Raw genomic sequence first — 16,644 nt, 5'->3', positions numbered from 1 at the left:
GTTTGCCACTTGGTGAATTGTCTGTTAAATAAAATGTTGCTTCTGATACTTTTATATATGAAGTATGAAAGTCGTATGGAAGGCATTTATGTGTTATGAAAATATTTTAGAACAAATTTCCTAGTTTTATTCATTAAGATCATGAAATGTTTTTGTTTCTGTTTTGTCTGTAAACAACAATTTAAATGTATTTTAAGAAAATATCATAGGCTTATAGGCTATGGATTACACTGGTTAAATCTAACTTTATTCTATCAATATAATTTAAAAATAAATAAACCAAATGACCACTCTTCTGTTATGGCTAATTTTATTCGCTAAACCTCCCAGTCAGGGACGTGGGGCTTTTATTTTGACGACGGACATACTTTCGGTCAGACGGGGACCTCCGTGCCTCACGCGGTGCGTGGGTTTAGTGCGCGTGGTTAGTGCCAAAAGTAATTAGATTTATACAACAGTGCCCCTAAGTGGGTATACAGCGTCATTGTTCATCTTTGTGCCTTCTCACAAATTACCACAAAGCAGTCATGGTACCGTGCTTTCACGATAAACTCCCAACATAAACAATTTACAACGCCAAAATAAAACAAATTTTTCTTTATGGATGCTACAGTTGGCGGTCAGTTCTATACCAAATCTACATCAGGCTGATCTGTGCAAATCTGTGTGAACCTCAAGAACAATTTAGGCATGTGCAGTCTCGTGTATCGCAAGCTAATACAACACAAACTACCTGACATAACTGACCGAGTACAAATATATCTTCCCACTATAACAAAGCATTAACTCACATCTTTACCAACGACAAACGTTGCACCACATACACTGAAAGGAGCAGTGTTATTCGACGTTTGCAATGGCTGACGGCCGATGCAGCTCTATCTCACGGCGCATGCGTCTTTCTAACCCGACGCTAAATGGAACAGCAGTATCAGAACGTTTGGTTATTTTGTTTATTAGTTAACCGTGAAAAAAATCTCTTCATCTAAACAAGTAGCCTATTCATAAAACATAATAGAACAAATGGTCACTACAACTACTTCTAAACGTGACACAAAGTGGCAAATGCCTTATTTATCCTTCAACATGGAGGTCAGAAAACAAAGTGGACACATTCACATAAACACTGAATAAAGGTTGTAAATCTTAACAAATAAAGGAAAATGCTAAATAAATTGAGTTAATAAATAACTCATCATAATACTATATCCATTATAAAGGCAAAAATTATGCTAATAACAAAAATAATTTAAATGTTAAGAAATGTGATGAATTTACCTAGAAAACGAAAGTGTACAGGTTACCTTATCTGACACATAGTGAGGTGAAGCAGTCAATAAGCAAAAAAGTGAGGATTACAGTTGTAGAAGTGCAGATGTTTGTATTTTGGGGTCACCTGATCTCTGAAGCTAACGTAATATTCAACCTCCTTGTCAATTAATCATTCAGAAGACTTCTTTTAAGAAGGTTCTCCTCTAATACAAACATGCATATACATCTGAGACTGTGGGAATCTTCTTAAGACAACTAATTATGGTCATTATTGATTCTGTCAGGCTCAAGCAAAATCTGTCTGCAAGGACACTAAAAACCAAGACATCCTGGGATCCTCCAGAACACCATGAGCCAAAGAACTCCAGCAGATCTATACAAAAATTATGACCCACTAATAACAGAATCACACAAGAAACACACAAGTTGATATCTCTGAGGGGTCTGGTAATAATCTTGCTTTATTATCAGGATTACTTATCTTTTTACGGTAGTCATTCGTACACAGATTAGATAACTGTCACCTTACAGTCACTTTACTTCAGCCGTGGAGTTGGCCTAACCTTGTTGTAAGGAGAGAGGAGTCTGTTCTCCGTGCAAACCTCAGCAGCTGCAGCCACAATGGGAAAGCATGTCAGGGTGAAAGGGCTTGTCTGCTACTACAGCGTCTCTCTAACAAGCACGAGCTCTACAAAATATCCAGTTTAGAACCAGGTTACTGCTGAAAATTACGCCGAAGGCTTCAAGAGGAGAGGGCCTGAGCTGAACCGCGAAAACATGCAAACTCAACATTCTGTGGGTCCTGCACAGTCGTGTACCGCAGTACCGTCCCGAGAGAGAGAGAGAGAGAGAGAGAGAGAGAGAGAGAGAGAGAGAGAGAGAGAGAGAGAGAGAGAGAGAGAGAGAGAGAGAGAGAGAGAGAGAGAGAGAGAGAGAGAGAGAACGCAGGGGGTGGGGGTTTCTCGGAGCTGTACCGCACCGTCATTACGAGTCCAACCGTAACTGCGAGGGGGGAGCGACGCATTATTGCAGTAGAGGAGAACAGCTCGCAGACACGCTGCGCTAATCCAAAAACCATCGCACGCAGATGTTTATGCGCGCGTCGCTTTCGTCAGAAGAGGACAGCGTTGGTGTTAGCGGCAGCCGGCCCAAGGGAAATCGAAATAGTCACATACCTGGGCAAGACTATACTGAAGACTTGTATATATTCAGTGCGAACTGCTTTTGACTTAATTGTCCGTGATTTCTCTTGGAATTCACGCAAAGAAGAAAGCGCCATAACTGGATTACAAACACCTCCAAGGGATCTCAGATCTTTCTCTCTGCACTTCAACGTTCTACCAGCAGAACTCGTCGGACTGTTCTTTGAGGCTGAATTTTTAGCCAGCGGTAAATTCGTAATGCGGCACTTTTGCTGACGACTCCTGTAGCAAGTGCTTCGTTGTGAAATTTCTGCATCTCAGACGCGAGAAGCGATCAGACCTGGTTGTTGTGTTCTCCTCGGAGAGAGTTTTTCTTCTCCTAATTACTTTCCTTGTCTCTTTTTGACTTCAGACCCTACCCCTCTATCTCGTATCCAGCTTACTCCTCCACCGTCGTCTTCATCAGGGCAATAAGAAATAGCTGCATAGAGGATGTGAGTATCAGTGCGGAGCTTTACCCTATCGCTTTTATTTTAAACTAAAATGTTTCTGCACTCGTGTGTCTTGTGTTTTATAATCAAAATTATCCTCCCGCGCGTTTACTTTATCTGTTTGTTGTCACTTTCAAGCTGCTTATTTTCCACAAGAGCTAAATGTATGTGTTACGGATTTATTGACTTGTGGGAGATGCTCTGGTCCATTGAAAATATCGTATTGCTGCGAGGTCACTTAGTCTCAATATTGCAAAACATTCATGTTGTGTAACTTATGTTTTCGTCTTTGGAAAAGCAAATTCGTATTGTACTGATATTTATAAAATACTTGTATGTAGTGAGGTTATACTGAATCTTTAAGACCTTTCTTAGATACTCAGAATAAATTTAGCCACTCTGCACCCTGCACTCTGCAAGGTGGAAAGAATAAAACCTGTACTAACAGAATTACCGAACCTGCGCAATACTGAGTGAGTTCAATGCAGTAATAAACCTTGTGCCTGACTGGTGACTGTTTTTTGCCGTCCCCCGTTATTCAAAGTCATGCCATGTCCAGCTCAACTCTGCGTTTTAAACAGGGCTTAAAGAGACAGGGATTAACAGACTTTTCATAAAGGAAACTCTGGAGTGAGAGCATGGCTGCTGCACTGCATCACTCCATCAATGTCCTGGCTCTGTGCGCAGGTCCGCTCCAGCTCCAGACGCTGCGGCCCCTGCTGGGCCCCCCGGAGCCCCTGGTGCTCCTGGTGGAGAGGGTGCGCCAGCTGGAGGTCCTCCTCCTCCCCCAAACACCAGCAGTAACCGCCGGCTACAGCAGACACAAGCGCAAGTGGAAGAGGTGTGTACTGTTGTGGAATGAGTGGGAAAGTAAAAAAGAAAAGATGTAATGAGGAGAGAAATAAGAGATGCTATTGGATTATCTGTCTTAAACTTGGAACTCAAGCAGTAGTCATAGAATAAATACCTTTATGGGAAATGAGTGGCTACATTTGTTGTTGTTTTTTTTCTTATTTTGATTTGGATGTGAATAAAACAATTGGTATGAGGTTGAAATGTTAAACTCAGGGGACCATAAATAATTGAATTAGCATGGTCTTAAATAAAAATGTCATGCTTAGTACATAGTTGAAAATTCTTTGTAGTTGATGACTCAGGTCTGCAAACCAGATCATCATCATTATCACCATCCCCACCAAAATCATCATCATCATCATCATCATCATCATCATCATCATCATCATCATATACTGGGTATTTTCCTTAGTGATTCTCTGCCAAGAAGGTCTGTCAGCCATTTTAAGTTCTTATTTTATTTTAATTTAATTATATTAATAGGGTGGGATAATTTTTGCTTACAGTATTGTCTTCAGTAATACAATTCAGGCTTTGATGGGTTCAGTTCTGACTGCTTGCTTGGCTAGACATACTACTAAGTTGCCTTAGTAATATGTAGTTTCCATAGTATTCTTCTAATCATGTCCATGCCACCATGCTACCTCCATCTGAGGTCAAGCTGGATTGAGGTCATGATGGACCTGTGTTTGGCATGTGTATGCCTACATCCTGGAGTGTTTTTGATCTGTTCAGTATTATGTTCTTAATTAATAGAGGTTATCCATCCATCACAGCTGTGGTTGTTCATAGTTAATCTTTGTTGTTTAAGATTAAACAAAATTTCATTATTTATGCTTAGAATAATATCTCATTATTTAGTTCATTATTTTTATTTAAAAATAATAAAAATAATATTATTAACAATGTACAATTGATTTTGACCCACCTAATATTTTGTCTATGTCACTGATTAATTTTTATTTATTTTTTTTTTTACTGGTATTGGTATTTCTTTGGTTCTCATGTTGATAGATAACTGCAGCAAACTCCATCTGAAACCGCCAGATCTAGAATTAGAGCTAGACCTTCTGTTAGCACTACTGTGCATTAACTAATGATGTACTGATATACAGTGGGCCAGGAAACAGCAAACTATGAAATGAAATAGGGTGCAATATAAAAAAATGGTTGTGAATTTAAGCTGACATTCTACGTTTTAACTTTATGGTTATTTCCTTTCAAATCCAAAGTGCTGGAGTCCAGAGGCAAAATGGTGTCATTGTCTAATCAGTTACTGACTGTGCTATATTAGAAAAACATACACAAAAACAAATCAAAGAGATTCTTTTTTGTAAAATTTTTTTACAGTGCACTAAATGTTACATCGGGACACAATCTAAGTATAAGGTTATTCATTTTGTAATACACTCTCTTCTGCCCAGCCAAACCCAAATCAGTCTCAGTATTCAACAAACCTTAAAAATACCCATATCATGTCGCTGGCCTGCTCTGCCCAGGTGGTGGATATCATGCGCGTGAATGTGGATAAAGTCTTGGAGAGGGACCAGAAACTGTCTGAGCTGGACGACAGGGCCGACGCACTGCAGGCTGGGGCATCACAATTTGAGAGCTGTGCTGCAAAGCTGAAGAACAAGTACTGGTGGAAGAACTGCAAGGTGAGCATGGCTGACAGCCTATAAATGAACCTCTTAAGCAAACACATGCAAACTGTTGTGAGATGTATTTAATCATTTGCTTTGAGTGAAGATAAAAAAGAAAAGGATCGAAAGAAAACCTCTTACAATTCTGGGCTACATAGATAACTTAATAGAGGTGTGCACATCTTTGTTTTTGATTGTAGTGGTGAAGGAATAGAGATGCATCAAGATTGAATATTGAGCCAGTTTTTGTGTGCACTGGATTTCTGTGTGGCTACAATGCCCTAGAAAATGGGGAGGCATATTCCACATGTATGACTAGTGTCACTGTGATTTAACCATGTTTTGTTTCTTGTTTCTTTAGATGATGATTATGATGGGTATTATTGGAGTCATCGTGGTTGGAATAATTTTCTGTGAGTTTCAGTAGAACTCCTAGTTTCAGCTTTGTTGTGGGTATTTAACCAATATATAAGGTGCATGTATAGTGTATAGATGTTTTTGGTACAGTATCTGGTTTGACTTCAAAGGCTTCAGTAAAATTACTGGCCACACAACAGGCCCCCTAAACTAACAATGAGTGCGTTTACATGTGCTTGATAATCAAATCATAATCAGATTTCTCCAGTTATCTGATTATTCAAGTGGTCATGTAAACTGTCAGATTTCTTAGATTAGAGTATGGCCTAGAAATCAGATTAAGAAATCCAATAATGAGAGCTGCATTTTAGAGAGCTGGGTAGTGGATAACAACGCTAGCTTTCCTGTGGGGGATGGGGGGTGGGGGGGTGGGGGGGTTGGGGTTCAGTCCCCATCTGTGCAAGTGCTCTATGCTATACCAATAAGAGTCCATGGGTAGGACTACTAACAGTACACTTGCCTACATCTGTAACATGATTGAATAATTGTAAGAGTGGGAAAGAGTCTGCCAAATTCTATGGTTATGGTTTTGCATATCAGGAAATGAAAAATCATCTGGTCCTTAGCAGGTCTTAAAATTGGGTAAAGGGAACCTCAGATGAACAACAACACAAGACAAATTATACCACATCATTATTTATTTAACAAAACTGGGTCAAAATGCAGAAACAGTGCATGAAAAATTACACCCTTACTACTTCTGTAGAAATGAAGAGGGTAAGTAGCAGCTACGTGCTGCTAATCAAATGCCCTTGATTAACTGATTAACAGCGAGTGTGACGACCTTTATAAAAGCAGATGTTTTGGCAGTTAGATGGTATGGAGCATTCACATGTGTGCACAACACAAAGCCAAGGAGGAAAGCCATCAACAATGATCTTAGAAGAGAAGTGTTGCTACCCATCAATCTAGAGACGGTTATAAGGCCATTTCCAAACTATTTGAAGTACATTAGTCTACAGTGAGAAAGATTATTCTCAAGTAGAAAACATTCAAGATAGTTGCTTCCCAGGAGTGGATGTTCTAGCAAATTCATCCCAAGGTCAGACCATGCAAAGCTCAGAGAAACTACAAAAAACTCAAGAGCTATATCATGGACTCTACAATCCTCAGGTAGCATTAATGTTCAAGCTCATGACAGTTATATAACTATAGTATTATAGTAGAGTATGGCTTGTTTGAAATGGTTGCCTTTTCTTTTTAAAAAGAACTTAACAGCATGAGTTAAGTTTGCAAACGTGAATTTGCATAAACCACAAGATATCTGGAACAATGTCCTTTGGACACTTGAGATGAAAGTGGAGATGTTTGGCCATAATTCACAGTGCCTTTTGGCAAAGACCAAACACAGCATATCAACAAAACACCTCATATTGACTGTCAGGCACGGTGGTGGAGGGCTAACCTGGGCTTGTTCTACAGAGACAGGACCTGAGCATGTTGCAGTCATTAGTCCTCCATCAACTCCGCTGTTTACCAAGGTATACTAAAGGCCATCTATCGAAAGCTAAAGCTTGGCCAAAATTCAGTCATGCAATAGAACAATGATTCCAAGCACACCAGCTAATCTACAATAAAATGGCTTAAAAAGAAAAGAATCAAGTTGTTGCAATGGCCCCATCAAAGTGCAGACCTCAACTCAATTGAAATGCTATGGCAGGACATTAAGAGAGCTGCGTATAAATTAATGCCCACAAACCTCAATGAACTGAAGTAACATTGTAAAGAAGAGTGGACCAAAATTCCTCCAGGACAATGTGAGAGACTGATAGTCATACAGAAAATGATTACTTATTGCTATGATTGTATGCATGAGGTGTACTTAATTTTTCAAACATGGCTTCTCCATTTTGACTTCATTTTTTAAAAATGAAATCTGTGTAATGATCATCTGAGGTAACTAATTTTAAGACCTGCTAAAGCCCAGATGATTTGACCTGATGTGTAAAACCATAGAATTTCAACATTTTCAATTGACTATATATTTTCTGCAATTAGTACAGCAATTTCACTTGCATGCACTCTTCCAAACCAGCTAGCATTTGACTGAGCAGCATTTAGCAGCCTCTAACTACATTTAGCCAGAATGTAGTACAAAAATGTATTTATGTACAGTGTCATGTCCCAAAGGTTGTTCTTAGTAAATGTGAACTTTTTGTGTAGGTGTCCTTGTTGGTCAACATGTTTAAGACCTAGAATGAACCATGTGCACACAGGTTCCCATTAGTGTGAATTATTCATTTACTGCTGTTTAAGACATTAACCATGCAGCAGTCTAAGAACATGGATACTGAGACAGTCTATAATGTTATTCTGTGCTATCTGAATAATTATCTGGGATCTGACATCTTGATCTTGCTCTGTCCTTTCCCCTGTATTTTTCTTTCTATCTTCCTTTTACTTCCTCTCTGTATCTTCCTTTTACGTCTTCAGTGTATTTCTTCTCATAACCTCACTGAGCTCGCAGGGAGGATTAAAGGAGGTGGAAAAAGCAAAGCAGAAAAAGCCCACTCCTATAACCTCCATGCCTCTTCCTGCCACCCTTCTTCACTCTCGTCCTCTCCATCTTGCCAGCTGATACTGCAGTGTGACCATAGTAAAGAGATGCACCTGAGCTCTGCATTCTTCCCCACCTGCTGGGCCATCCACATATGCTTTAAGAGTAACACACACACACACACACACTCTCACACACACACACACACACACACAGACACTCTCTCTCTCTCACACACACACACACACACACACACACACACACACACACACACACACACACACACACACACACACACACTCACACTCACACACACACACACACACACACTCACACACACACACAGACACACACACACACACACACACATACAGTTTAAAGTGCACATACAGTTTAAAGGGAGTGTATTAGGGAGATTGTCTAAAAAAGGTTGGGAAGAGGGAGACTGTAAAGAAGGGTATGTGGATGATAAAATTATAACTAAAAGGCAGTGTTTGAGGGGGGAAGTATGGGTAATACACAAAGTTTCATATAAACATGGAGAAAGACTAGCAGATGCATGCACGCACACACACACACGATACCATGCTTAATACTTTAAGTCTCTTTAATATTCTCATTTAGACAGATGAAGTGGAAAAAATTTATTCAGTCCAACCTAAACACACATACGTGCACACGCGCGCACACACACACACACACACACACACACACACACACACACACACACACACACACACACACACGCACACACACACACACACACACACACACACACTCACATCCACAATCCTATTGAACATAAGAAATTGTGTCTAATGAATTGCATGGAAGATTGGACACAGCCATAGAAGCTTATTCTATAAATTTCATTCCTAAATGCCTACTGCCTAATGTACAGCTCAGATAGACATTTCAGATCCTCCATGAAACTCCATGAGTGTATAAAATATTAAAACTATGAGCCTGCCAATACATACACTTTTATCAATCACTTATAAAATGTGAAAAGGAAAAATTAAGTATTTCAATGATGTAGTATTATTAGTATTTTAAATCAGATTCCTTCATAGACATAAACTTTATTATTTTTCTATTCAGTACAGCTGTTGGATATTTCAAGAAGCGACATTTTTCATTTCATAGATTTATTTAATAAGGACATATGACACATTGTTAAATGTAAATGCCATTTAAGGATTATGTAGGAGTGTTCAATATGTCATGTATTACCATTTTGTGAAACCAGAGAAGAATTTAGTAGCATGCTTATTTACCTTAACACTTTTGCTGATGCCAATAAAGAATATGCAAACTGTTCACACTACCTTTTTTTTTTACACAACAACAAAACAACAAAAACGAAACAAGAAAAAAGTATAATTTACAGACAACACATAACCCCATAATTTACAGTACAGCCATTTGAAAACAAACAAACAAAAATCCTCTAGTAATAAATAAATCTTTTGTCTTTGCAGGTCTTTCAGGACATGTTTTCGTTGCCTTCGTGGTTCTATTCAGTACCTGCTAATATATCAGACAACAAGAAATATGTCACTCGATCTGCTAATATGAAAAACATTGAGTGAGGTCTGGTTGTACTGGTCAACAAAGTCTCATAAGAATCTCATTATTTAAAATATGAGCAGTTGTAAAGTACTCTTGTAAAACTGGAGTTAAAGGATCATTTCCTAAAATATACCTAATGTACCACTTTAATATTAAGACTGTATAGCATTACTTCTTCATAAAATTACATATATAGATCACAAATCTTCTACTAATCTGTAATACAAAATTATATACATACCTTAATGCCTGATATAAAAACAGTATTGACAAAACCAGTGTTGCCAGGACCATCCAATTATATTCACCTGCTGAATTTATTAAGAGAAAAGGCTTTAAAATTAGACTTAATTCTTATCTGAAAACACATGAATACAATCAAAAATGAATACAAACAAATGAAATCAGGAGTTGACAATAAAATCCACTTGATTCAACCTAGTTGGGTATTTTCTGACCTGGTTCAAGTGTTTCTACTGTCAAGCTGATATCCTTGGGTGTTTGCAGGGCAAAGTGGGAGACCCTGCAGGTAAGGACAGTTCCAGGTGGCTGCTCAGAGGGACGAATCACAAGGAAGGATGTGAGAGAGAAAGTACCATCGCTATGCTGCTGGTGACTGGAGAGAGAGGCTTTCTCTGTCAGAGAGATGCTTTCAGTCTGCGTGGGGGGCTGAGAAAACCACTCCACCTACAGGAGCACACATACAAACTAGAGCCAGCTGCTTCTGACAGGAACACAAGTGCTACAAACCTGTGTTCACCGCATCTGAAGTGACAACTTTCAAGTGTAAAGGACAAACCTTCACATCCAGGGGGAAGTAACGCTCACAATGGCAGTTCAATTTCTTGGGCAGCTCATCTTGAAATATCACATTCTTTTCATTGAGTAAAACTCTAGGAGCCTCTGTTTGGGGGGTGGGGGGTTAGCACACAGATGCTAAACAAGTTAAAGACTATTGATGAAAATTGAAAATTGATGAAAATACCCTCAAACACATATTTAACAAATGTAATCTTAAGTTCAAAATCTTAGCACTAAGAATGCCTAGCAATGCGCTGTCCATAGACTGATGAGACACTTACGCATTAAGTGTAACTGAATTATTTGCTGGGTTTGAAAGCCTGCAGAGCTAATGGTGCAGATGTATGTGCCCTCATCAGAGACCTTTAACTCTTTCATGGTCAGAGATGCATTTCCATCCCTAAGCAGCAGGGCAGAGTCTGCATTTATCCCATCTCTCTCCACGTGCACTGCCAGCAGCCAAACAAACCAACAGAGAAAAATACAGACTGGTAAATTATGTGATTGACCCTTTAAAAAATGTGAACACATCTATGGATAAAACATACCATGTGAAAGCCTGAGCCTGGTAAGTTCATTCACAGTTCACTAAGTAGAAATATCGACACCTTAAAAAGGTCATTGCTGAGCAGTGGTTTTTACTGTTAGCAATGCTCTGAGTTCAATAAATACCATATTCATTTCAATTGTTACTTCTGATTGTGACTAGCTAAAGGAGGTCAAAACTGAACTTAATATAAAAAAATCTTAAGTTACTATTTGAATTACAATGATGTCATAATGTCTTTGTCACTTTAAAATGTAAACTTGACTTTTAAGTCACATTATAACTTGCCATAACTGACCCATTAGTCTCTGTCAAGCCATCTTTTTTTGGGGGGGAAATTAAGATTGTACATTTATTAAATCACTTTCCTATTCCACTGTGTCCATGTAAGAGGCAGCAATACCTACACATGTTACTGCAGAAGTAATGATAATTCATCTCCAACCACAAAGTTCTTTGAATATGTGCACAACCTGTCACTCACCCTGTGTCCCTCCTTCAGTCTCCAACCTCTGGGCTTTCATGTCCAGAATCTTCCGCCCATTTCCTCTATGCTGCCACCGCCACTCCAGTCCCACGTTCTGATCTGATGGTGTGTCTCTTTGCTTATAGCCACAGTCTAAAATCACATCATCGCCTATAGAAGCCACAACAGATGGGGAACGAGAGTAGACCACAAACACAGCTACAGAAGATGGGAGAAGAGAGAGAAATAGAGAGAGAGCATAGGTGAGGACTAACATCGTCGTGAAGGAAATTTGCACAAGATGGAAGGGTGGAACTGGTAAAAAATAGTATAGAGCTATATTTCCAAAGTATGGGTGTGTGAACAAAATAATGGATGGGTAGATAATGTTACATGGGTTGACAAAGATTTGTTTAATGGGACAGTACCATCTGTGAGTAGTGTTCCCCACTGGCTGAGAGGAAGATTAAGTTTGCTCTGTATTAGTGGTGCTTTCTCATTCTCATTAGATGTTGTCTGCAGCACCAAAGTGAAGCTGATTCCACCTCCTTCAAGATGAATAGATCCAATGAAATAAGAAGCTAAGGAATCCGGATTTGTACCCCGAGGGACATATTGGCTCAATTCACAAATCACCTGTTGTTCATTACAGTCAGCATGCAGAAGGGATTCTGCTTCTGGTATCTCAAATGATGATACTAACCAGAGTGAGAGAGAGCCAGAGAAAGAGAGAGAGAATGAATGGAAGGTAATATAGAAAACTAGAAAAATTATTTTAGCTCATTTCAACAACAGTCTTACCTATGACCTCAAAAATGAGGTCATCAGCATTAGGAGTGTCAGGGGGGTTATACGGCGTTATAGTCTCTGATGAGAGGTCAGAGTTCATGGGAAGGTCCCTTAAGACCAGAGTAGCAGGAGTGCGGGTGAAATGAGATCCACCCATCATGCCCCCCATCCCCCCACCCTCCTCAATTAGGGAGCAGGACAGTACTACATCAGCACCTTCCAGACCTGAGAGCGATAATGGGGAAAACAAGAGACAGCACATATAATGCTGATAACGTTACGCACAAACGGGTAGAACAAAGGCATTCTTTAGAGATATTATTCTCGAGTAATAGGCAGATAAAATACAGCTTACCCTACGGCCTGCTTAAAGTGAAAGAACTTTATTAAACTTACCGTGGGCCAACGCGTTCAGACAGCCGAAAATAATAATTTTAAGCATAGCCGATGACGACTAAAAAGTACACAGAAGAGCATAAATTCTTCTGGAATTGAACACAAACAAGGCTACACCTAAACAGATTAGTCGAACAAAAAAAGAAAATGGAGCGGTCGTACGTAAATGTCTGTTGATTTCTGGGTATTCTCAAACTTTACTTTCACTTTTGATTTAAAACGAAAATTCCACCTTCCGTGGACTGCGCAAATTATGAATATGAATTATGAAAACGAATGAATGACTATGAATATGGATCGAGGCAGCTATTGCTGTTCGGTCAGTCGTATGCAGTAACAAGTCATGAACCTGTCTTGTAACACGATGTTTCTGTTCGTTTTAACAAGGTCCATGTTACCCGATAACAACTGGCTGGTAAATGCACTCTTCTACTAATTTTTCTGTAAAGCGTATGGATCACGGTCGTTACTTGTTTAATTCATTAACATAAGCATAAAGTATCCATATTATAATTTAAGTCGTTATGTTGCACGGTGAGACATTAACCCGAGTAAATCTATGATTTAAACAACAACAATAATGCAGTATCCTCAAACTGTTGCTTTATTTATTCATTTTAACCAAAAAAGGATAAAAAGCAAAACAGCTGACAAAGGCACATAATAATTTGTTAGAGCTTTTTTATAGCTATTTGACCAGTATGAAAACAATGCGCACACACACAAAACAAATACTGCTCTGCTATCATCACTGCACACATCCTTTCTCCTTTGGCATCTTTCTTTATCCACAATAGGGAGGGAAGAGTATCTGAGAAACCTAGATATTTTTGCTTTTACTGTCTGTCCAAAGTCAAACAGAGCTTTAGATACACTTACTAAAAAAGACGATAACTAAGGACCAATGACCAATTAACAATGCAGTGGCATAGCAACGGACACACACGTCATTCGGACAGGAGGACTCTAGGAAGAGGGGGCCATTCTGTCACATACTGCAGCAAGAACACTGCTGATGATTTGGACATCAGTTAAACCTGAATGAAAAACACTTACAATGTGCTTGCAGTGAGTCAACCATAAAACACTCATCAGACAGTGTAAATGTAGATGTGAAAAAAAAACAAAAAACTGTTAGGTTGATTGACTCTCAGAATGTTGAATTATTGGTTTGGTCTCAGTTTTATTTCAAAAGAACTATAGAACCCTGAGCCTCATCTGTGCTTTCACTTCAAGGCCACAGAAATGTTCAGGGCTGTTCCATATTAACATGACTGTCACTTGGCCAGCTTGTTTGGCAGAGTCTAAACAAAACAAGCCAAAGCTCTTTTTACACATTAGTTTTGATTATGTATACAGCTTATGAATTATTTGGTTTGTTCCAGAAAATGCATCACCAATATTACACTGAAGGCACCATTACTCTTTAGGCTAAACTGGATTCAAAGGTACCTTGCAAGTTTGCTGTCAGTCTGGGAGTGACATAAGGGAACCCAGCTAAGAACTTTCTGAACTGAAGATATTGAACTGAAAAAGGAGCTTTTATGCACTTTGAAAGAAGTGAGCACTAATGTTAAAATGTAGCAATAATACTATATACTGAATATTACAATAAAGTAATAATAATGATTAACAAGGGGGAAAATAAAACAAAATATTTTGTTTCAAAATGTATTTTCACTTACAGAGTTGTGTTCCCTTCACTAATTAACATACCTCTAATATGTGTGGGTAAATAGCTTGATATTGGACATCATATTGCTAGCTACTGTCAAGAGCCACTGTTCTGCTATGACAGTACCCTCTCCCATCACTGGAAGATGCAAAAAGACATGCCAGGGGAATGTTATTGTTGGAGCATGCTCATCTACTGACATCCCCTCTTAATGAGCTAGGCCAGTGGAGGGCCAACCACACACTGGGAGTCACACCATACTGACAAAGGACCAGGAAAAGGGATAAATAGCATTGAAAAAGTACCAACGCATTTGTGCACATGCACAGAGATAGAAAACTGACTGTGTCTGAAAGCATAGACTTAGTTTTGAATGTAGACTTAATTATGATGATAAATATTGCATTATGTATTTTTTGGGTATTTTAAGCCATTTTAAAGGCTAAGCACCAGCTAATATGAGGCAGGTGACTGGGGCTATGACTAGGGACGGAACAGGTGCACAACTACTACCATCAGTTGTGGAAGCATCAGGTGAGACATAGCGTTTGAGTGACAGACACGTGACTTTTTCTTATGGTCAGGTGTCTGTATCACATAATCCATATCACTCAATTGTGACTTAACCACATACGGACCAGCGAATTGAGAATGAAGGGCAGAACCCAGCTAAGGTAATAAACACTTTGTCTCCTTCCTGGAAGGATCTCTGAACAGCTTGCAAATTGTACCTAGTCTTCATAGTACACTGGGTATTGTTTAGGGTTTTATGTGCTAGCTCACTGAACTCAATAACAATCAAGAACATTAGCTGGGGAGGAACAACATCTTTAACAGTCCTCGGACGGTGTATCCGAACACTAACTCAGCTGCACTAAATCCGAGTGACTCCTGAGTAGTACGAATAGCAAACAGGAGGGGGAGACCCACGTCCCAGTCCTTCCTGTGTGACAGACGAAACGTTCTCAACATGGTCTTTAAGGTTTGGTGAAACCTTTCTAAAGCACCCTGGGATTCAGGATGGTAAGCACTAGATAGAAGATGTTTTACCTGCAGCTGGTGCACAGCTCTATGGAAATGTCTCGACATAAAATTTGATCCTTGGTTAAAATGAACGTATTTAGGCAGACCAAAACTAATAAAAAATCAAAGCATTTACTATGGCTGGGGCCTTAAGGGAGCGAAGAGGAACAGCTTCAGGAAACCGAGTGGTAGCACACATAACGGTCAATAAAAATACATGACCTGCTTTTGTTTTAGGGAGCGGACCTACGCAGTCAATAATAATCCATTCAAAGGGCTCACAAATTACTGGAATGGGCTTCACGGGAGCTGGCGGGATAACCTGATTCTGTTTCCCTGCAACTTGACAAGTATGACATGAACAACAAAATTGGACCACATGCCGTTTTATCGTTGGCCAGAAGAATTATTGTAACACACACTGATACATTTTCCTAATACAAAGGTGTCCAGATAAGAAATGGTCATCTGCAAGAGTCAAAACATGTATCTTGTGGGGCTTCAGTACTATCACTTGGCATGTGGTTCTCCACTCACGATCTGTACCAGAATTGGGAGGAGTCCAATTACACATCAAAACACTACGTAATAGTCTACGTAATAGGCTATGGAATGCATAGATAACCTCTCTTTATCTATGGTATTGGCGAAACACTGAGACAATGTGCTGTCATTTTGCTGAGCTGCAACAAGAGCAGAACACACCTCCTGAGCTCTTGCCACTAGCTTACAGTGCAACATTAACGACCAATCTTCCTTTGGCCACTGTAGTGTGGTTGCAATACGTTCGAACATGGGAAAATACGTGTCAACCTCATTCTCACGGAAATAGAGTACCAATGTCAGGTTTTTGCTGACATCAAAACCTGTACAAATCGACGGAGTCGAAGGCGAAGGCGAAGGGACGGGGAAAGGGCACGCGCCTTGCGTAGAGTAGGCACTGGACAAGAGTTAGCAAGTGGAATAGGAACAGAACAGGCTTGTCTCAGCTCTAGTTCAAGTTCCCTCACTCTAACATCTTGGTGCGTTTCAAGTTCAAGAGCACGAACCTTCTGTCT

General features: G+C 39.5%; 2 protein-coding genes across 6 annotated transcripts; one reads left to right on the top strand and one right to left on the bottom strand.

The window, feature by feature from the left end:
• The first annotated feature begins 2,261 nt into the window (after positions 1-2,261).
• Positions 2,262-9,100, top strand: vamp1b (vesicle associated membrane protein 1b). The gene is made up of 6 exons (XM_027029196.3): positions 2,262-2,661; positions 2,827-2,908; positions 3,593-3,746; positions 5,260-5,418; positions 5,765-5,816; positions 8,254-9,100. Coding segments are annotated over exons 2-6 (384 nt in total). The 5' UTR covers positions 2,262-2,661; positions 2,827-2,906; the 3' UTR covers positions 8,271-9,100.
• Positions 8,254-13,062, bottom strand: tapbpl (TAP binding protein like). Of its 5 annotated transcripts, none has more exons than XM_027029195.3 (9): positions 12,889-13,062; positions 12,505-12,717; positions 12,132-12,401; positions 11,722-11,922; positions 10,972-11,139; positions 10,689-10,792; positions 10,348-10,576; positions 10,131-10,197; positions 8,254-9,844 (listed from the first exon to the last, which is right to left on the bottom strand). In XM_027029195.3, the coding sequence occupies exons 1-9, from the start codon at positions 12,932-12,934 to the stop codon at positions 9,838-9,840; spliced, it is 1,305 nt and encodes a 434-aa protein (XP_026884996.2). In that variant the 5' UTR covers positions 12,935-13,062; the 3' UTR covers positions 8,254-9,837. The 5 variants fall into 5 exon arrangements, with proteins under 5 accessions (XP_026884996.2, XP_026884995.2, XP_026884994.2 ...); XM_027029194.3 differs by having other exon boundaries at positions 8,254-9,847; positions 12,889-13,061; XM_027029193.3 differs by having other exon boundaries at positions 10,131-10,200; positions 12,889-13,060.
• Between the last annotated feature and the right edge of the window lie 3,582 nt (positions 13,063-16,644).

This window comes from Electrophorus electricus, chromosome 14 (assembly GCF_041902795.1).
Source record: "Electrophorus electricus isolate QZ-2024a chromosome 14, ASM4190279v1, whole genome shotgun sequence".
Taxonomy (NCBI): Eukaryota; Metazoa; Chordata; class Actinopteri; order Gymnotiformes; family Gymnotidae; genus Electrophorus; species Electrophorus electricus.
Note: the sequence above shows the minus strand (reverse complement) of the source record. Positions and strands in the feature narration are given on the sequence as shown.